We start from the raw sequence: 23,069 nt of genomic DNA on the forward strand, positions 1-23,069 counted from the left end.
AAATTTTGACAGAAAATTTTTGGCCAGGTCGCTACACTAGTAAGGACCAGTTGCACAGTCGCCGGCTAGCAGCCAATTAAGTTCTATTCTGGAAGTAACGCGAAAAATGTGTTGTATGAACACGTAATAACGCCTAATCGGAAAATAATCGCGGGATAACTGAACCTGTGATCCTGGCAGGGTTGTGAAGTTAATCGGCGAACAGATTTTGACAATGGCAGGAATAGCTACAGAGTTGGTGATGACAAGATTGTTTGTTAGACTGAGGAAGGAGAAGAAACTGGGACATCACACAAATTATGGAAGAATAAGACGATTCCAAATTTATATGAAAATTTCGTAATACTACTTTTCGATCTCATCGTTCAGAAGGTGGTGCGTATGAATGAAATGTGAAACTATTTCCTAACATAAAGCTTCTTGCTTGTGTTGTTGTTGTTGTGATCTTCAGTCATGAGACTGGTTTGCTGCAGCTCTCCATGCCACTCTATCCTGTGGAAGCCTCTTCATCTCCCAGTACCTGCTGCAACCTACATCCTTCTGAATCTGCTTAGTGTATTCATCTCGTGGTCTCCCTCTACGATTTTTACCCTCCACACTACCCTCCAATACTAAATTGGTGATCCCTTGATGGCTCAGAACATATCTTACCAACCGATCCCTTCTTCTCGTCAAGTTGTGCCACAAACTTATCTTCTCCCCAATCCTATTCAATACCTCCTCATTACTTATGTGACCTACCCATCTAATGTTCAGCATTCTTCTGTAGCACCACATTTCGAAAGCTTCTTTTCTCTTCTTGTCCAAACTATGTATTGTCCATGTTTCACTTCTATACATGGCTACACTCCATACAAATACTTTCAGAAAAGACTTCCTGACACTTAAATCTATACTTGATGTTAACAAATTTCTCTTCTTCAGAAACCCTTTCCTTGCCATTGCCAGTCTACATTTTATATCCTCTCGAATTGGACCATCATCAGTTATTTTGCTCCCCAAATAGCAAAATTCCTTTACTACTTTAAGTGTCTCATTTCCTAATCTAATTCCCTCAGCATCACCTGACTTAATTTGACTACATTCCATTATCCTCGTTTTGTTTTTGTTGATTTTCATCTTAGTTCCTCCTTTCAAGACACTGTCCATTCCGTTCAACTGCTATTTTAAGTCCTTTGCTGTCTCTGACAGAATTACAATGTCATCAGCGAACTTCAAAGTTTTTATTTCTTCTCCATGGATTTTAATACCTACTCCGATTTTTTTCTTTTGTTTCCTTTACTGCTTGCTCAATATACAGATTGAATAACATCGGGGAGAGGCTACAACCCTGTCTTACTCCCTTCCCAACAACTGCTTCCCTTTCATGTCGCTCGACTCTTATAACCGCCATTTGGTTTCTGTACAAATTGTAAATAGCCTTTCGCTCCCTGTATTTTACCCCTGCCACCTTTATAATTTGAAAGAGAGTATTTCAGTCAACACTGTCAAAAGCTTTCACTAAGTCTATAAATGCTAGAAACGTAGGTTTGCCTTTCCTTAATCTTTCTTCTAAGATAAGTCGTAAGGTCCGTATTGCCTCACGTGTTCCAACATTTCTAGGGAATCCAAACTGATATTCCCTGAGGTCGGCTTTTACTAGTTTTTCCATTCTTCTGTAAAGAATTTGTGTTAGTATTTTGCAGCTGTGACTTATTAAACTGATAGTTCGGTAATTTTCACACCTGTCAACACCTGCTTTCTTTGGGATTGGAATTATTATATTCTTCTTGAAGTCTGAGGGTATTTCGCCTGTCTCATACATCTTGCTCACCAGATGGTAGAGTTTTGTGAGGACTGGCTCTCCCAAGGCAGTCAGCAGTTCCAATGGAATGTTGTCTACTCCGGGGGCCTTGTTTCGACTCAGGTCTTTCAGTGCTCTGTCAAACTCTACACACAGTATCGTATCTCCTATTTCATCTTCATCTACATCCTCTTCCATTTCCATAATATTGTCCTCAAGTTCATCGCCCTTGTATAGACTCTCTATATACTCCTTCCACCTTTCTGCTTTCCCTTCTTTGCTTAGAACAGGGTTTCCATCTGAGCTCTTGATGTTCATACAAGTGGTTCTCTTATCTCCAAAGGTCTCTTTAATTTTCCTGTAGGCAGTATCTATCTTACCCCTAGTGAGATAAGCCTATACATCCTTACATTTGTCCTCTAGCCATCCCTACTTAGCCATTTCGCACTTCCTGTCGATCTCATTTTTGAGACGTTTGTATTCCTTTTTGCCTGCTTCATTTACTGCAATTTTATATTTTCTCCTTTCATCAATTAAATTCAATATTTCTTCTGTTACCCAAGGATTTCTACTAGCCCTCGTCTTTTTACCTACTTGATCCTCTGCTGCCTTCACTGCTTCATCCCTCAAAGCTACCCATTCTTCTTCTATTGTATTTCTTTCCCCCATTCCTGTCAATTGTTCCCTTATGCTCTCCCTGAAACTCTGTACAACCACTCGTTTTTTCAGTTTATCCAGGTCCCATCTCCTTAAATTACCACCTTTTTGCAGTTTCTTCAGTTTTAATCTACTGGTCATAACCAATAGATTGTGGTCAGAGTCCACATCTGCCCCTGGAAATGTCTTACAATTTAAAACCTGGTTCCTAAATCTCTGTCTTACCATTATATAATCTATCTGATACCTTTTAGTATCTCCTGGGTTCTTCCATGTATACAACCTTCTTTTATGATTCTTGAACCAAGTGTTAGCTGTGATTAAGTTGTGCTCTGTGCAAAATTCTACCAGAGGCTTCCTTTTTCATTTCTCTCCCCCAATCCATATTCACCTACTATATTTCCTTCTCTCCCTTTTCCTACTTTTGAATTCCAGTCACCCATGACTATTAAATTTTCGTCACCCTTCACTATCTGAATAATTTCTTTTATTTCATCATACATTTCTTCAATTTCTTCGTCATCTGCAGAGCTAGTTGGCATATAAACTTGTACTACTGTAGTAGGTGTGGGCTTCGTATCTATCTTGGCCACAATAATGCGTTCACTATGCTGTTTGAAGTAGCTTACCCGCATTCCTGTTTTCCTATTCATTATTAAACCTACTCCTGCATTACCCCTATTTGATTTTGTGTTTATAACCCTGTGGTCACCTGACCAGAAGTCTTGTTCCTCCTGCCACCGAACTTCACTAATTCCCACTTTATCTAACGTTAACCTATCCATTTCCCTTTTTAAGTTTTCTGACCTACCTGCTCGATTAAGTGATCTGACATTCCACGCTCCGATCCGTAGAACGCCAGTTTTCTTTCTCCTGATAACGACGTCCTCTTGAGTAGTCCCCACCCGGAGATCCGAATGGGGGACTATTTTACCTCCAGAATATTTTACCCAAGAGGATGCCATCATCATTTAATCATACAGTAAAGCTGCATGCCCTCAGGAAAAATTACGGCTGTAGTCTCCCCTTGCTTTCAGCCGTTCGCAGTACAAGCACAGCAAGGCCGTTTTGGTTACTGTTACAAGGCCAGGTCAGTCAATCATCCAGACTATTGCCCTTGCAAGTACTGAAAAGGCTGCTGCCCCTCTTCAGGAACCACACGTTTGTCTGGCCTCTCAACAGATACCCCCCCCGTTGTGGTTGCACCTACGGTACGGCTATCCGTATTGCTGAGGCACACAAGCCTCCCCACCAACGGCAAGGTCCATGGTTCATGGGGGGTAGGCCTAGTAGGCATTTGATATTGGTACTTCGTGGATTATAGTCTGTCGTGTTATAAAAGTGGCCATTTGTCTCGTTTATTTGGTGTGTTACAAAATTGCTGCCATTTTAGAAAGGTTTGTATTGTTTTATCTAGCAGACAATAACAAAATAGACATAATCATATCGAGAAACCACACCAGTATTGGGTATTATTTGTATTAGCAGCTTTTTCAGTAGTAGATAACGACATTTCGATTTTTCATGTAGCAAAACATTTGACGAACTTTGATGAGGTAATAGAATCTTTCACAGTAAGGAAAGCACGCCATGTAAAGCTGTAGCAAGATTAGAGAGAAAAAAAATGCTAGGAGCTAAGGTTTGAAGAAATGTGTAATTTCTTTCCTATCATTTGTCAGTATTGGTTTTATAGTTGCTATATTTAATTTTATGTCACACAAAACAGCAAGTTATTAACTAATAGGCAATAAAGAGCTCAGATTTTCTGAAGAGTTCTTGTTCTCTTTATTACTAGTAATCCCATCTGCTATTAATTGTGAGATTTTTAAGAGGGGCAGGCTGTCAAACAGGCCCGCTGGGAGCAGTTGAAGCACCACAGGACATTTCAATTTCCACTCTCCTGAATATAGTTTGGACGTGCGGTAGAAAAATGCTTTACGAATAGGCGTGGCACTGCACTTTGGCATACTTAAGACCAAATAATATGTCTTACATTTCCTTGAATACATATGTTTTATGTTTCAGACTTTTCAGAAAGATGTGCACTACATGATGAGCATATTTTGAAAATTCAATTTTTTTAGTATTGACCCGGTTCGCAAATGTCGTAGATCCGGGGCTGATGCGCAGAGCAGTCTTGAGTTACAGTGGGTAGTCTCCACATGACCCGTGTCTACATTTAGTGATTTTGCTGTTTCCCCTTCGTTTACTCTCCATGTCGAATGAAAACAAAACGGATATCTGTGGCAGGAACTATCAAGTGAATTAAAACACATTCACATAATTACGGAAGGCTAAAATATGTCATTAGTTTCAGATTTTATTTTATTTCTATGTTTCTGACAGTCAAGCATTAATCGCCTTGCGGAACATTGAAGTTATTTTTGTCTGTTTGCTAAAGATAATTGACTTTTGTCAACCTTTTCCACAGAGGCAGTCAATGTATTTGAAATGAAATGTTTAATTCCACAATACTGGCTGGTTTCAACTGTTCACTGCATTTCAAGTGCACGTTTTCATTTTCCAGCACGTATGGCATTATGCCATAATAAAGTACCGAACATTATATAATACAGTACTGGTGCTCCAAAACAATTTTCATACCGAAGACCACACTGAAAAGCTTGATATGAGGTCGAGGTCTAATTCATTGGGAATCGGGACACCGAATGCGCATTTTAAGTATGCACTTTAAATGTGCACATTTTAATATGGTTCACGAAATTCCTATGCTCTTGCAGTATCCTATGATGTCTTGTTTGTTTTATGACAATGTATGATCTTTCAATGTTTTATACATACGTACATATGGGCTTCCTACGTCATGATAGCTACCCAAGCGCGGTGTCGCCTGTTATCTGCGCTCTCTGGCAAATGCTGAAACGAACCTATTTCTAACAGGTCGCGGGAAAATATTGCGAATAGTGGTTACATTCAAAGTAAATATTCTGTTACGTAAGTTGAACTACATGCAAGAATGTACAATGAATTCATTAAATCACAGAGCGTTTCATTCATTTAAAAATCAACTCTTTGTTGACGAGCCATTTAGAAGAATTTTGAACCCTGAAGATCAGACATTTATGTCATTATTAAAAATGTTACTGGCACATTTGTGTGATATATCGTACAGTGTAACACGCGCAAAAAAGATCAACAGTATTGCAAAAGCTTGGCTTCTCTTGCAGCTTGAGAACAATGTTATATGTGAAAGCTTTGCATTTCTTGTAGCAACACTATGCATGTTAGTTTAAACTATTAACACCCTGTTTGTGTGTTCGTGCTGTTGTTGCTGTTGGCTGACTACATCAAGTGTCCTATGCTCTGAATATCCGCTGTCATCGGCTCGAGATCACGTGATATGAGCTACAAACGGCTTATAAAAGCACATCGAAATCTCGATTTCAATGATTCGGAAAGTAACATGTGGTGTTTGGTGGAATACCGATGTATGCTTTTGTAATACGAAAATACGCAGCGTACATGTTGCTGCATATCAAAGATATTTCCAAAAGATGTCTTTTTCCCAGAGTTTAGAAAAGTGCTGGGAAATTGTACGCCTGTGTATAAAACCATAACCATAACCATTCAAATGATTGATAAGGGAAAATATACTGTCATTCGGGAGAAAGTGTAGTTTTAACCGGGAAATCCGGTAAAAATCCGGGAATATTTTTTTTTCTTGGCCACGTATATACCCTGTATACCTAACTACCTGTGGAAACACCTGCTGAATATACAACATAAAAACCCTGTCAGTACAATGAATTTACTGCCTGTGATTATCCACACCAACTCTTTCAAGAGACTGAGGGAGTCTAGTGTTCCTGATAGCCTGATTGCAGTAATTGGCTTGAGAAGTTATAAATCACATGTTTCTTGTGGTAAAGAGGAAGAAAGGGATGTTTAAAAAAGTATCCCTTTTCTATATTCATAAATGTTTGTAAGGGCTTGCAGGCAGTTTAAAACCTGTTAAACAATTGTGAAGTGATTTCTTGCTGGCCGAAACTAAAAGGTCACAGCAGATGGAACTTCCAAAGAAGTCTAACAAATTGGTTGAATATGATAAGTTGTTGAATTGCACAACTCCCTGAAGTCAAGCAAGGTTGTGGTCACATACTGTGATATTATGGACATGGATCTCTTGGGACTGAAACAAGAGTAGTCACCACAGGGTCATAGTAGACGTTGTACAAAAGATGTGGAGCGTTAATGGAGAGATTGAGAAGATTGCCACTTTTATTGTAACCTTCCATTGTTCATTACCATTTGAGCACATCATGGCTGGGTTCCTCCTACTTACGGTCAGACATTATATAACTAACCCTATCAAGTGTTATGAATGCCGGAGCTTTGGCCACTCAACACTAAGTTGTGGAAATGAAGCAACTTGTGGTAAATGTCGAAAGGCAGTCCATGAATCTGGCACTGACTGCTCGTCTCGAGCAATATGCCTCGACTACTCTTGGAGCCAGCCAGTCAGGAACCAAGAATGTTCAGTATTTGCTGAGGAGCATAAAAGTCAAGGTAAAGTGGCTCCCTTATGCAGAAGCCAAGAAAGAATATAAAGCAACAAAACTCCCTGTTCTCGCCACTTCCTATGCTTCCTTGATGAAGAAACCTGTCCAAAGGTACACGTTTTAATACAAATGACATCCAGTGAAAAAGTGTGCACCACCAGTACCTGTACCTACCAAAGCAAACAGAGTAAAGATAGAGCAACCCAGGCAGCCATGAAATCATAGGAAGGCAAAACTTGAACTGTGAATACTGGGAAGGCAACCAAAAACAGTGTCTCTCAACTGTCCCTTTGCCCATTAACCTCAAAGAGAAAGGGGCACCCATTAACCTCAAAGAGAAAGGGGCAGGGAAAGTATCCTGACATTCAGGTCACAAGCTGTTCTGGATACCAGCAGATGTCATTCTGGCACATCTGTTTAATGTGGGGGACACAATGGAGTTGGATGTCTCATCACCAGACGCGGAAAGACCCTCCACTCTCCATATCTCTACCAGCATCTCACCATCCCAGAACAAATAAACGAGTCAGTTAAAACCTTGACACAAGAACAGTTTCCAAATTTCAGTGGAATATGAACTGATGTGGGACTCATTTGGAGGAATCGAGACTCCTCATACAGGGCATATTGTTTGCCTCTGTCTCAAGCTCCATGGGAAAGACAACTTTACTAGTGACAGACCGAAAGGTGCGATAAGAATTTTGTCAAGGAGACATTCCACTCCTTGCCTGTGCCCTTACCACACCACTACAAGCAGTGGCTGCACGACAAAGGCCAATGTTACTCTAACAGTGAGCTCTATGTACCTACAGCCCTTGAGTTCTTGACAGGGAGATCAACAAGACAGCTTAATTTGGAAGTGCCATGTCCCTTTCTTCTCCTTGGAGATTGTAATGCACACAGCACACAATGGTGATCCAACATCATTTTCCCCAGGGGTAGAGCGATGGAGGATCTCTCGCAAACTGAAAGCATTATATCATATAAGAACATTATGGTCGATTCTAGCCTGTTTCCAGCTTCCCATTTTTATTGGGTGATACAGGAGAGGTTTGGCTGGGATTTATGTTTCCTGAACATGGAGGAATACAAATGGCTTTTCTCTCTTTGGAAGTTGAAGCCGGCATTGTCATTAGCTCATAATCGTGTACCTGATCACAACCTAATAACATGTTGCATGTTGAAATAGTTGAACTCACACTCGAGATAGATCCTCTCTAGCTCGTTAATGAAATTTGGGTGTCAGGTGTATTACCCAACTTGTGGAATGAATGTGTTTTAATCCTGATTTTAAACCCAGGGATGGATCATACTAATCCTAGTAGTTCTTGTAGCGTTGTTCTGACTAACTGCATAGAAAATACACTGGATCATAAGTTGGAGCCTAGTGTGGATTCTTGAAACCAGGCACTACTAAGTTGCTCCCAGTGCAGGTTCAAGAGGTATCACTCCACACATCGATATCCTGATACTGCTAGAAGTTGTGACTCGGAAAGCTTTTGTATGTAAGCTACACCTTATTGGCATATCCTTTGATTTGGAAAAGGCATGCAATACTAATTGGAGGTATAGTATTTTGTTGCAACTCTTCAAGTGGGCTTTCTGGGGCCATCTCCCCATTTCTATACAGTCCTTCCTATTAAAAAGGCATAATAGATAGAGGGTTTGACATGCTCTGATTGTTTTGAGCAGGAGAATGATGTACCTCAAGGGAGTGTTTCATGTGTAATGTCATTAACCATCCCAATAAACAGTATTATATCCATGGTGAGGAGTCTCGTATGATATTCCTTGCCTGGTGTGATATTCCTCGTCTGGTATGATATTCCTTGTTTGTGGATGACTTTATCTTCTGTGCATCCTCTTACCTTGCAAAGGCTACTTCACAAACACATTTGATGATCAAGCAACTGGAATATTGGGCAAACACCCCTGCTTTCAATTATCTTTGGAGAAAACGGTGTGTGTTGATTTTAATCATATCTTCACTCTTTTAAATGTGTTTTAACTCTGGTGTTATCAGTCTCACTTTTAAAGAAAAGGTGAACTATCTGAGCCTCACTTTGGTTAGAGGCTGACATGGCTGCCACACTTTGAGAAACTGAAATTAAAATGCATTGAGATTTGAAACATTCTCGGACACATCAGTTATAAGTCACTGGGGGCTGAGGGGGTTGTCTACCACAGTTTTATAAAGACTTCGTACGACCACAGCTTGAATATAGGTACCAGATTTATGGGTTGTCAAGGTCTTCAGATCTCAAAATGCTTGATATGGTTCACTATGTAGGGTAATAGGCTGCCAGGAGGGGCTTATCAAATAAGTCCAGTATCTAGCTTGTGTGCAGAGGCTAGCGGACCTCCACTGTCTGTTCAACATGTTATCATCATGGTACGCCAAGCATACATATCTCTGTCTGTTCTAAAATCACACATTCATCTCTGTTACCCAGCCGTTACCAGAACATCTGTTCAATCACTGTCCATGGGCAATGAGATCGTTTGAGATCCATGCGAAGGAGAGCCTCGAGTTATTGCAGGTGGAGGGCGTTGAAGTCCAACCCAGGGAGTGGAGTAAGCTATTCCCTGGCTACCAAAGAAGCCATGATTACTTTATGAATTAAATAGGCAGAGGAAGGACTGAACACCAAATTATATTTGTAAAACTAAATTTTACAAAATGAAATTGCCATCTGAATTATATTACTGTTTACACCTATAGATCTAAACATGGGGACTTTCTCAGCTGCTGCAGTGTGGTCAGTGAATTTGTCCTTAGGTTATGGCTCCCAGAGAAGTTTTCTATTTACTGTGTGGAATTTTTTGCTGTTCTGAGGGTGTTGGAGCAGTAGAGACTGCATCATGGCAAGAAATTCCTCATCTGCTCATATTCACAGTGTGCCCTTTTTGCCATTTATCAAATGTCCCAGGGGATAAGATAGCGCTAAGTAGTCCAGGACTCCTTCCTTTTGAAGACAGTAAAAGGTAGTAATTTTGTGCCAAGTTCAAGAGCACTTCAGGATCCAGGGAAATGAACTCACAGATGTGGCTGCCAAAGGGGCTTGCTTCCTTCCCGTTCCTGGTCACTGTTCTGTCCCCCAAAGCCTGTGCTCAGTGAAACCTTCAGTGCGACCATGGCTAAAATCGTTCCTACTGAAATGAACTGAAGAAACAGCCCGTACGTGGTTCAGAGTGGGACATTGCCAGTTGGCGCATGGCTTCCTCTTATATCGTGAAGTGCCCCCAGTGTGTCAAAGATGTGGGATACAGCTGTTGATGCAACGTGTATTAATTGAGTTTGTCTTATATGACAACTTGAGGGCAGATCTACGTCATTCACAGGGGCTGCACTCTATTTGAACTGATAATGAGTTATTTTTTTAAGGTTTTGTATGATGTCAGAACTCTTTCCTAATTATTGGCTGCGAGATTTTAACCTAGAGTGGCTTGTTCAACCATCATTTCCAAGCAGTCAGAAAGCCATAATAATCTTGAGGCTTTTCACTGTATCTGCACTGATATTTTATCCTTTCACTATCTCCCTCCCTCCCTTCTCCCACCCTCCCCCCACACTCCTTCCCCTCCCTTGCTGCTGTGCACTCACACCAGTGTATCATCATCGTCAATGGAAGATATCTTTGGTATTTGGATTTGAAGAACATCTCAACTCTAAGCTGCCTGACAACTGTGTTGAAGAGTGTTCAGACCCACATCTCTGCCTGAATATGAAAAAGTGCTTCTTTGTCTCCCAAGAAATTAAAATATTGGGGCACCTAATTAATGGGGATTGATTCCATTCTGATACAGGTAAAATAAGAGTGGTCACATGTTTTCTGAGTCCTCCACTTATTTGTGATGAGAGAAGTTTTCTTGGAATGTGCATGTGCTTACAGCAATTTATAAAGGACTTCTGTACCAAGGCACTGTTGCAGAGAAATGCCAAATATTTCTTGAATGAGGTGCAACGAAGTTCTTTCTTTGTCCTTAAAAGGTGCTGTAATCTTGTCCTAGCCCAGCATTGTATGATCAGAATGCCAAGACGGACCTTCACACTGATGCTAGAAGTTGTGGAATATGTGCAGTTGTAGGACACATTTAAGAGGGTGCTGAAAATGTGATACTTGCCATGTTCGAGCCGAACTAATGTTCAACCAGCCGGGAGCACCTCACAGTTGTTTGAGCCATCAACTAGTTCTCATTTATTTGGCAAACCATTCATTGTCATGATGGACCACAATTCTCTGTGTTGACTGATTAGACTGTAGGATCCATCTGACAAGTAGAGCACTGAGGCTTCAGCAGTATGACTAAACAGTGGTACATGCCACATTAGAATTCAGGTATTATGACTCCTCATCGATAAGGCAAAAGCGCAGAGTCATCATTCATGTACTTGATATGAAGCCCTGCTACCATCCTGAGACACAAATCAATGATGAGGGCTTGTCATTCAAGAAAACTGAAAACATACTGAATGACCCTGGAGCTTTAATAGAAGGGCCGACCTTCAATGCTCATCATGGTAAAGAGGATGTGACAACATGAGGATATGCCAGGGCTAACTTTCAAAGGATGATTGACAAGATTTACATTCAGGTTGCTTCAGCTGTTTCCAGTAAGGGCTTCTGAAACAGTGGGTTGCTGTTTCTCCATGAGAGGGAGCTATACTGCTAATTGTGCCACATGCTATGTGGCGAAGCGTTTAGTGTCACCAACTGGTGTGCTGCGAGTTTCCATCTCAAACCCACCGACCACCAGTTACTTGTTGTTTAGTAGTTAATATTTCTGAAAGGTTTACAAATTTTCTTCTGTTTGTAATGTTTTGATATTCTGGAATATTCAGTTTGTGTAAGTAGCAGCATGCTCCATCCGGGTCATATTTGTTCTGGATGTACATTGGTGTCTTCCCTGATGATCCTGCTTTTGGATTTGGACTTGAGGTGACAGTAAGTTTTTCTGCGTGTTCTGGACAACTTATAGGGTCCTGGGTGATTCTGTAAATCACTGAGATATTATGGTTGACTCAGCATTTACCACTGTGAGAAAAGTTTAAGGGCTTAATCAAGAAGGGGGGTGGAGAGAGTAAAAAGAAAGTTCGAAGTGTTCATTTTATGTTATTTTCCTTATAACATGAGTTCTTATCACAAACATGGTTGTCACTCCTTTGAAACTATGATTTTTTTTTTGTTTATGGTAGGGCAACTCATTTTCAGCTAACAACACACATGTGTTTTGATAAATCGTGTAAGCTGTTTGACAGAGGACGTGTAAATTCAAAACTGATAATGGAGCTCCTTTAAAGAATTAAAATATAACCACGTTGTTACAGGTTGCTACTGTATACTATCGACATTTTTATCAAATGTAACTTTCTGTGAAAAATTAAAATTGTACATGGTTCACTTCAGGGTAGAACTAAATCCATTCACAACTTATTCACAGAACAAAAACCATCAAGTAATGTGGTTGCTAAATTCAACACATTCAGTATTTCTTTGTAATTAGTGTATGTCATTAGAGCAGCTTTCTAAAAATTAATGTTTCATTTTTACTATATTTAGACTTTTCATTATTATTTTTATACACACTTCAATATTATTTTGGAAGTCATTGTTCAACAGACACCCACACACTTTTGAGATGTGGCTGCATTCAATCTATGTAGTGTGAAATTTAGGAGAAAATCACATTTTCTATGCCTGAAGATGTCATAAAACTTGTTGCTGCTGCCGATGCATTTGCAATGTCATGGATGTTACCTATTTGAAATTTTACTGTTTAAGTCAAGTACCCATGTTCATTATATATATATATATATATATATATATAATAGAAAGAAACTTCCACATGGGAAAAATGTATTAAAAACAAAGATTCCAAGACTTACCAAGCGGGAAAGCGCCTGCAGACAGGCACATGAACAAAACACACAAACACACACACAGAATTACTAGCTTTCGCAACCGATGGTTGCTTCTTCAGGAAGGAGAGGGAAAGACGAAAGGATGTGGGTTTTAAGGGAGAGGGTAAGGAGTCATTCCAATCCCGGGAGCGGAAAGACTTCCCTTAGGGGAAAAAAAGGACAGGTGTACACTCGCGCGCACACACACACACACACACACACACACACACACACACACACACACACACATATCCATCCGCACATACACAGACACACAAGCTGTGTCTGTGTATGTGTGGATGGATATGTGTGTGTGTGTGCGAGTGTACACCTGTCCTTTTTTTTTCCCCTAAGGGAAGTCTTTCCGCTCCCGGGATTGGAATGACTCCTTACCCTCTCCCTTAAAACCCACATCCTTTCGTCTTTCCCTCTCCTTCCTGAAGAAGCAACCATCGGTTGTGAAAGCTGTGTGTGTATATATATATATATATATATATATTAAAAACAAAGATTCCAAGACTTACCAAGCGGGAAAGCGCCGGTGGAGTGTCTTTCCGCCGTCCACCTAACCTTCGTAACCTCTTGGTTCATCCCTATGAAATCCCCAAACCACCTCCCCTACCCTCTGGCTCCTACCCTTGCAACCGCCCCCGGTGTAAAACCTGTCCTATGCACCCTCCCACCACCACCTACTCCAGTCCTATAACCCGGAAGGTGTACACGATCAAAGGGAGAGCCACATGTGAAAGCACCCACGTGATTTACCAACTGACCTGCCTGCACTGTGATGCTTTCTATGTGGGAATGACCAGCAACAAACTGTCCATTCGCATGAATGGACACAGGCAGACAGTGTTTGTTGGTAATGAGGATCACCCTGTGGCTAAACATGCCTTGATGCACGGCCAGCACATCTTGGCACAGTGTTACACCGTCTGAGTTATCTGGATACTTCCCACCAACACCAACCTATCCGAACTCCGGAGATGGGAACTCGCCCTTCAGTATATCCTCTCTTCTCGATATCCGCCAGGCCTCAACCTCCGCTAATTTCAAGTTGCCGCCGCTCATACCTCACCTGTCTTTCAACAACTTCTTTGCCTCTGTACTTCCGCCTCGACTGACATCTCTGCCCTTACTCTTTGCCTTTAAATATGTCTGCTTGTGTCTGTGTATGTGCGGATGGATATGTGTGTGTGTGTGCGAGTGTACATCTGTCCTTTTTTTCCCCTAAGGGAAGTCTTTCCGCTCCCGGGATTGGAATGACTCCTTACCCTCTCCCTTAAAACCCACATCCTTTCATATTTCCCTCTCCTTCCCTCTTTCCTGATGAAGCAACTGCCAGTTGCGAAAGCTCGTAATTCTGTGTGTGTGTTTTGTTCATGTGCCTGTCTGCCGGCGCTTTCCCGCTTGGTAAGTCTTGGAATCTTCGTTTTTAATATATTTTTCCCATGTGGAAGTTTCTTTCTGTTTTATTTACATCATATATATATTAAAAACAAAGATTCCAAAACTTACCAAGCGGGAAAGCGCCGGCAGACAGGCACATGAACAAAACACACAAACACACACACAGAATTACGAGCTTTCGCAACTGGCAGTTGCTTCGTCAGGAAAGAGGGAAGGAGAGGGAAAAATGTGTATGTGCGGATGGATATGTGTGTGTGTGCGAGTGTACACCTGTCCTTTTTTTCCCCTAAGGGAAGTCTTTCCGCTCCCGGGATTGGAATGACTCCTTACCCTCTCCCTTAAAACCCACATCCTTTCATTTTTCCCTCTCCTTCCCTCTTTCCTGACGAAGCAACTGCCAGTTGCGAAAGCTCGTAATTCTGTGTGTGTGTTTTGTTCATGTGCCTGTCTGCCGGCGCTTTCCCGCTTGGTAAGTCTTGGAATCTTTGTTTTTAATATATTTTTCCCATGTGGAAGTTTCTTTCTATTTTATTTACATCATATATATATATATATATATATATATATATATATATATATATATATATATATATATATATATGTGTGTGTGTGTGTGTGTGTGTGTTAATATTAGCCCCCCCCCCCCCCCCCCCATCTTTCTCTTTTAAGTGAGCCGAGTTTTGACAGCATGATGATGAGACCATTGTGTTTCAAAATGTGTTGTTGAATTGTGTGATGAAAGCTACCAGTTAACGCTGGTACATTACTGCTTTTTCAGGTTACTTGACACCAAATATATGAGTTTCTGCGAGCCTTTCAAATCGCTGGTAAGCTCTACCGTTCTTGGTCATCTGCAGAAGACATTATCTGAACCGCCTTTCGAGAGCATAAAAGCAGGTTGGTTTTACATTAGTGAAATTATGAGTAACCTTCCTGTGCTTTATGTGTTCAGTTTATTGTTCTTTGTTGTTGGTGGAGAGTGGTTAGACTATGGTGCCAACTTTTGCAGATTGACGAGATTAAGCCAGTTCAGTGGTGCTGAATCTTTCTTGATAATAAATTGAAACCAAAACTTAAATTTAGTATTGTATTGCATAGTGTGTTTTCCTGGAGATCTACAGTGTGAAGGTTTTCATGAAAGTGTAACATATGAAAAATACATACTGTTTTCACCCATTTTTTTAAAGAGTCTCCTTGAGAAAAAATTATTAACATATTCTGAGTGACCTAAAATGACAAACTGTTTTATTGACATTAAGTATCTGCCAACCGTTAACATTATACCCATATTAAACTTAAGGCCATTTATTGATGTCTATATTTTGATATTACAAGAAGAAATAAAATAAGTAGAAATGGTTTACATTAATTTTCATCTTCACTACATTTTTTACTTATTAAGCCTGTTGTCTTTGGTGTCATTATTTTTAATTACCTTAATAGCACAGTTGTGAGATATATATCTTCATTTTCACAAGTTTTTCACTTTTTCTTCCAAGTACGTTGCTATATTTGAGGTTATGGTTATGGTAGAACTTCAGAAAGAAGCTGATTTTTGCCAGAACCAGCAGCTGACACACCTCCTTTATTGCCTTTATACCTCTTGGTGAGCGTCAACAACATTGTTGCAGGAAACTCGTAAGTATGTCACTGGCCCCTATCTGGACTTTTACCATCTCCTGCAGAAATCTAACATCATTGTGGTTTTGTCCAGTTTTAAAGTCATTTCAAGTGGATTCAGGCAAATTGCAGTGGTATAGCTTACATGATTGGTGGCATCATGTAATTTGCTGCCTGTTCACTATTTCCATCTCTGCTCCCATCCCAGTTCTCAGCCAGGTTGGTATCACTGTTTTCCCTCCAACCCTTCTGTAATGCTTTGCTGAGCAACTGTGGAACATAGACTGCAGTATCTGCAGGGGTGCAGGTCATATGTAATAACACCAACTAACATATAAATAGAAGATCGGAATAATGATTCAATAAAATTCTCAAACTTTCGATCGTCCCACCAACAAGTGACATTTGTTGGTATTATCTCCACAACAGGTCTCGCCGCTGTAATTTATTCTCATGATAACAGCTGTAGTCACTTTAATATGATTTATTTTGTTTTTTATACTTTAATAATGGATTAATTTTCTTTCTTGTTTCATCTGAATGTCACCAGCTTGTTCCAAAGCTGATGAAAAGGTGTTAATTTTTTTACCCTCAGCATTCTTTTGCTGGGTGCAGGCTTGGCGACCACTGGGTTCCTGAGCTGGGGACTGGTAAAGGCAGCCAGTCCTGTCACCGTAAGCTCTGGACATGATTCAGCAACCACTGTACTGCACTGCAGTGGAAGGTTGTGTGTCATACGGAACGGGGATCTTGGCGTGATCACGAGGGTGGTAAAAACGTGTGTAGATAAACCCTCAACATCAAGGTGTACTGGGCACCAATGAGATGCATGGAGTGGAAACTGAAGAACCTCAGTTGTATGAGGCTTTTCTATGCATGTGGGGCTCTGTCTAGGTGGACTTGTATTTCACTAACTGCTTGTAGGACCAAGATGCAACCCTTAAAATTCATTCTCCTCCCAGCGGAAAGGGTGGGCTGCTGGTAGGTACTAACACCCAGCTTGACAAGAGGGCTCATGTAGCCAATCCTCCTGACTCAGGGGTTATCCATGGTTTTCCAGTGTTAGTGACAGCATGCATGCTGCTGGACAGAATGCATTCTTGATTTTGAAGTGAAAAGAGGGCAGCTTTGAGAAGGTTTTGCCTTTTTATATTCAGAAAAGTTTATAGGGCAACACAGGTACTCTGAAATTAGTCAGGCGAATGCATAATGGAATGCTGTTTGTTGAAACTGCTAGTTCCCAACAAATTACCAACCTCTGGGAAGCTAATTGTCGTGAGGAATATGCCATGGAAAAGGAGCTGCACGACACTTTGAACTATAGCAAGGATATTGTGACCTGCAGAGATCTGTTCGACATTTCTAAGGATGACTTGATGGCTCAGGAAAGGATCATTTATGTGCAAAATATATTGGAAAGGATGGATGGGAATCTCATAAAATCTGACTCCTTCATCCTTCCCCTTAGTAGCACAAAACTTTCAGAGTATATCAAGGCAGATCCCCTTCGTCTAAGCATAAGGCTATATGTCCCCAACATAATGCCAGCACTTTGTGCACACCACCGTAGAGTGTAAGGGTGGAGCCACTTGTAGCACATGTGGCAAGGCTGCCCATAACGGCGTTGGCTGCTCCTCCCCTCCAAAGTGTGTAAATTGCCATAGGGATCACCCTGTCTGAAGTAGGGATTTCAGTGTCTTCCTTGAAGAATGGAAGATACAGGAGATTTAAGACAATATGCATTCCATATGGAGACGACAAGAAGACATATAAGGTTATGCAGCCTCCCACATTCACTATATCTTTTGCTCCAGTTCATAAAAAGCCTATTTTGACAGCCAACTCTTCTACACAGACGAAGGTTGATCAAAGTGAAACTCCTGACACAGGCACAGCCTCAGTGCATGTGTATAGAAAATACATTTCAAAGCCCTTTATGTCCTTGTGCTACCTGGCTGTCCCCCCACCGAAAGGATGACCTGACTGGGGACAGACCCAAGGGAGGTGTTGCTGTGTTTGTCAGTAAAATACACCACTCCTCTGCTCTCTCCTTGGTTACTAACTTACAAGCAGTAGCCATTGCAGTTCATGTTGGTCAGAAGATTCGTATCTGCTCCCTGTATTTACCTCTGCAGGATGCAAAAGACTGAGGTGCTTGCAGACCATATTGAACAACTCCCCTGTCTGTTTGTCCTATTGGGTTATTTCAATGCCCATATTATACTGTCATTGTTGTGGTCTTCAGCTCTCCTTGCTATTCAATCCTGTGCAATCCTCTTCATCTCCATGTAACTACTGCAACCTACATCCTTCAGAATCTGCGTACTGCATTCATCTCTTGGTCTCCCTTTATGATTTTTACCCCCCATACTTCCCTCCACTACTAAATTGGTGAGCTCTTGATGCCTCAGATATGTCCTAGCAACAGATCCCTTCTTCTAGTTAGGTTGTACAACAAATTTCTCTTCTCTCCAATTATATCCAGTACCTCCTTATTAGTTACATGATCTGTCCTTCTAATCTTCAGCATCCTTCTGTAGCATCACATTTCAAAAGCTTCAATTCTCTACTTGGCAAAACGGTTTATTGTCCTCGTTTTGCTTCCATACATGGCTACAATCCATGCAGATACTTTCAGGAAGGATTCCCTGACACTTAAATCTGTACTCGATGTTAACAAATTTATCTTCATCAGAAACGCTTTTCTTGCCATTGCCACCATGCATTTCATACCCTCTCTACTTCGACCATCGTCCATTATTGTGCTTCCCAAATAGCAAAACTCATTTACTACTTTTAGTGTCAAAACTCATTTACTACTTTTAATGTCTCATTTCATAATCTAATTTCCTCAGCATTACCTGATTTAAATCGACTAAATTCCATTATCCTCGTTTTGCTTTTGTTGATGTTCATCTTATATCCTCCTCTCAACACATTGTCCATTCCATTTAACTGCTCTTCCAAGTTCTTTACTGTCTCCGATGAAATTACAATATCATCAGCAAACCTCGGAGTTTTTTTTTTCCTTCTCCACAGATTTTACTTGGTATTCCAAATTTTTCTTTTGTTTCCTTTAAAGCTTCCTCAATCTAGAGATTGTATAATGTCGGGGATAGGCTACAACCCTGTCCTACTCCTTCCTTGTCCGCCACTCGTGGTCTAGTGGCTAGTGTTGCTGCCTCTGGATCACGGGGTCCCAGATTCGATTCCCGGCCAGGTTGGGGATTTTCTCTGCCTGGGGATTGGGTGTTTGTGTCATCATCATCATCATCATCATCATCATCATCATCAACAACATTTTTAACTGTGGCTCAATAGGACTGTGTAAAAAATTGGACTGTGAAAAAAATTGGAACTTCGTACGGGTGCTGATGGTCGCACAGTTCAGCGCCCCACAAACCAAACATCACCACCACTCCTTTCTCAACCACTGCTTCCCTTTCATGCCCCTCTACTCTTATTACTGACGTGTGGTGTCTGTATGAATTGTAAATAGCCTGTTGCTCCCTGTATTTTTCTCCTGCCACCTTTATAATTTGAAAGAGAGTGTTCCAATCAACATTGTCAAAAGCTTCCTCTAAGTCTACAAATTCTATAAACGTAGGTTTGCGTTTCCTTAACCTATCTTCTGTGAGAAGTCACAGGGTCAGTATCACCTTGCAAGTTCGTACATTTCTCCGGAATTCAAACAGATCTTCCCCGAGGTCGGCTTCTACCATTTTTTCCATTCTTCTGTAAAGGATTTGTGTTAGTATTTTGCAGTCGTGACTTATTAAACTGATAGTTCTGTTATTTTCACACCTGTCAGCACCTGCTTTCTTTGGAATCACGATTATTATATTCTTCTCGAAGTCTGAGGGTACATATTGTATTATGGTTCCCAAACTATACTTGCCCAGAGGTTGATTCCTGAAGAATCTCGTGATGTCTCAGGACCTGTGTATCCTCAGTATGAGCAACCCCACTCATTTCTAAGCTGCTACTGGCTTCTCCACTGCCACTGAACTCAAGCAACTGATGACCCTCATTCCAGTGACTACTCCTTACTGTGGATCCATGTACTGCCTGGAGGACTGGTTGAACAGAATCCTCCAAAATGGATGATCAGCAAGACTTAATAGGCACTGTTCAACCAGTTGGCTGTTCTTGAATACTACGATAGCATCCAGTGGTGTGTGGACCACATCACACAAGTGATCAATTGTGCCACTGACCTAGCCATCCCTAGTCATCTTAGGAGGTGACCTATAACTTGTTGGACAGATGAGTGCTGCTCAGCAATCTGGGACAGGTGTGTGACTCTTTGACAGTTTGAATGCCAGCCAACAGCAGACAGCCTCAGAGCCTTTTGAGTGGTGAAGGCCAAGGCTCGAGGCCAAGGCTTGATGTGTCATAGAGGAGAGCAAGAAATGGTTATAGCAAGCAATCTTGGACTCTGTCAACTGTTCCACTTATTCCACTAAAGTATGGGAAGCCATCTGGAGGATTTTCAGTAAATACAGTCCTTTACCAATAGCAGCAGTGCTGAAACAGGGGTGTCTACAAACAACACCTGGAGACATCACTCAGATTTTACAAAAACTACTGCAAATGCAAGCCAAGATCTTGCATTTTGTTACTACCGTTCAACTGCCAAGAGGGGCAAGTTGGACTTCAAATCCAACAGTTCTAAGTCCTACAACTTCCCTTTTAATGTGTGGTAGGTGGAATCGGTGCTGTCAGAGACTGGTAACACTGCACCTAACCATGACTAAATCCAGTACTGCATGCTTTGACATTTGCCAGCTGCATCAAAGGAAATCCTCCTCAAATGCTTTAATCATATATGGCAGACAGGCAACTTCCCCAACTTGTGGAGGGAAGTAGTTCTGATAACTCTCCTCAAACTGGAAAAGGACCACTCATATCCCAGTAGTTATGGGAGTTTCGCCTTACGAGCTGTATGGGAAAGACTGTAGAGCAAATGGTTAAGCACCATAGGTCAGGCAGCTTCTTGCCCACACTCATTGTGAATTCCAGAGATTTCAGTCCTCTGTTTAAAGCCTGACACTGCTAGAGGTGACTATTCAGCTGGTTTTCCTGTGTAAACATCACTATATCTGCATATTCTTCATTATCAGTAAGGTATACAATAGTACTTGCAGCTACAGAATTCTCACACAACTGCATCAATGGGGCTTTCATGGCTACCTCCCCATCTTCCTTAGGTCTCTCTTGTCTCAGCGGTTTTTCAGGAGCCGAGTTGGTGACACACTGTGTGATTGTTTTGAGCAGGAGAAATCTCTCTCTCTCAGGGCAGTTTTTCAAGTGTTACTTTCTTTGCCATAGCCATAAACAGTATCATGTCTACAGTAAGGAGTCCTGTACAGTGCTCCTTATTTGTGGATGATTTTGCTATTTTCTGTTCCTCCTCCAGTGTGCAACTGCAAGCCGCCAGTTGCAACTTATAACGCGGAGGTTATAGAAATGAGCTGCGAAATTAGGTTTTCAGTTTTCTCCAAAGAAGTGTGTGTGTGTGTGTGTGTGTGTGTGTGTTCATTTTAATCATTCTCATTATATTTTTAATTTACCTGACTTGCTTATGAGGGACACCATTCTACATTTTAGAGACTAGGGCCCAGTATATGGATTGGCAAGGCCTTCTTATTTGAAGATCATTGACGTTGTCCACAATGAGGGGACTTGGCTGGTCACAGGTCCTTATAGGAGTAGTCACATACCCAGTCTTTGTGCTGAGGCCAGGGAACCACCACACACCCCCTGGTTGCAGCTGCTCATGGTTCATCAGGCATGTAAATGCCTCGCAGCTCCGACTTCACCCACATACCACACTGTAGCTCGCCTGCACTGGAATGCCTTTTCTCCAACCCTCGATGAGCCACAGTGCCATTTGGGATCTGCATGCAGCGTGTGCTGGAGTCACTTAGTGTAGAGGATTTAGAACCCCAAATGCAGGTTTTTAGTCATATGCCACCTGGTTGCTGCAGAGGCCTAGAGTAATTTTAGATTTGGTGCAGTACAGGAGAGATTGCACTCTTACTTCTGTTTTTAATGCAATATTTTCTGACACCTTATATGAGCATCACAGCTACAAAGCTGTCTTTATGGATGGGTGTAAACAGGGGACCTCAGTTTGTTGCTCTGTTGTTTTCCTGGATCATGACCTCACAGTCTAACTGCCTGAAGACTTTACTGCCTTTGATGCAAAATTGTATACGATCTTATGGGCACTGGAGCAGATGAGACATTCTTCCAGTGTCAAATTTCTTGTCTGTTTCGGTTCTCTGACTGCCCTTCACTCTCTACAGTGTTTTTACCCAGCAGGTAAAGTAGTCCAGAATATCCAGGATCCCCTCCTCCAACTATGACAACTAGGGAAGGAGATGTCTCTCTGCTGGGTACCAGGGCACATTGTTACTGTGAGGACTGAAACGGTAGATCTAGGCCAAGAAGCCGTGTCTTGATCGTCATTTGTTTCAGTGTGCCATCACCTGCATGCCGTCTCCTCGCTGTTGAGATCCAGAGTCTTGTGTCGGCGGGAGGAAGATCGGCTGGAATGTCAGATAATAAGCTCCGTCTATTGAAGCCCACAATGCATCCACGGCATACCTCCTTGCAGCCGCATTGACGAGACAAATTCCTTATTAGCCATCTTCACATAGGCTACGGTTCTTTGAAGCATGACTTCTTACTCCAGTGAAAGGACCATCCAATATTTGGTTCTTGTGGTATACATATCACCCCCCCCCCCCCCCCCCCGCTCTCTCTCTCTCTCTCTCTCTCTCTCTCTCTCTCTCTCTCTCTCTCTCTCTCACACACACACACACACACACACACACTCTTATAATATGTGAACAGCAACCAAATTACCCATTTGGCAAATCATTACAGTATCTCATAATTCAATAAAATATTGACTTGCATTCAGAATCAAGTAATGTTTTTTTGAATGTCAACATTTTCTCATTTCGATGTTAACTTTGCTTAACAAGCGACATATATGTTTATGTGTGATATGCGTACATGTATGAATACTTTTATTGCAAACCTATTCAAACACAAGATGTTGTACGATAATTGCATTGAATTCTATGTACTCCTATGTTTCACAAATTTTAAGCAGAGCAATAGATATTTGTGGTGGCTAGTTCATAGATTCTCGTGTATTCCATGC

General features: G+C 41.3%; 1 protein-coding gene across 1 annotated transcript in view; it reads left to right on the top strand.

The window, feature by feature from the left end:
• LOC126334542 (poly(A)-specific ribonuclease PARN-like) overlaps nucleotides 1–23,069 on the top strand; it is a 272,077-nt gene that overhangs the window by 87,828 nt on the left and 161,180 nt on the right. The window contains exon 7 of the mRNA XM_049996907.1: nucleotides 15,051–15,169. Within this exon, the coding sequence (XP_049852864.1) occupies nucleotides 15,051–15,169 (119 nt within the window). The remainder of the gene's footprint in view (nucleotides 1–15,050; nucleotides 15,170–23,069) is intronic.

This window comes from Schistocerca gregaria, chromosome 2 (genome assembly GCF_023897955.1).
Source record: "Schistocerca gregaria isolate iqSchGreg1 chromosome 2, iqSchGreg1.2, whole genome shotgun sequence".
NCBI classification, from domain to species: domain Eukaryota; kingdom Metazoa; phylum Arthropoda; class Insecta; order Orthoptera; family Acrididae; genus Schistocerca; species Schistocerca gregaria.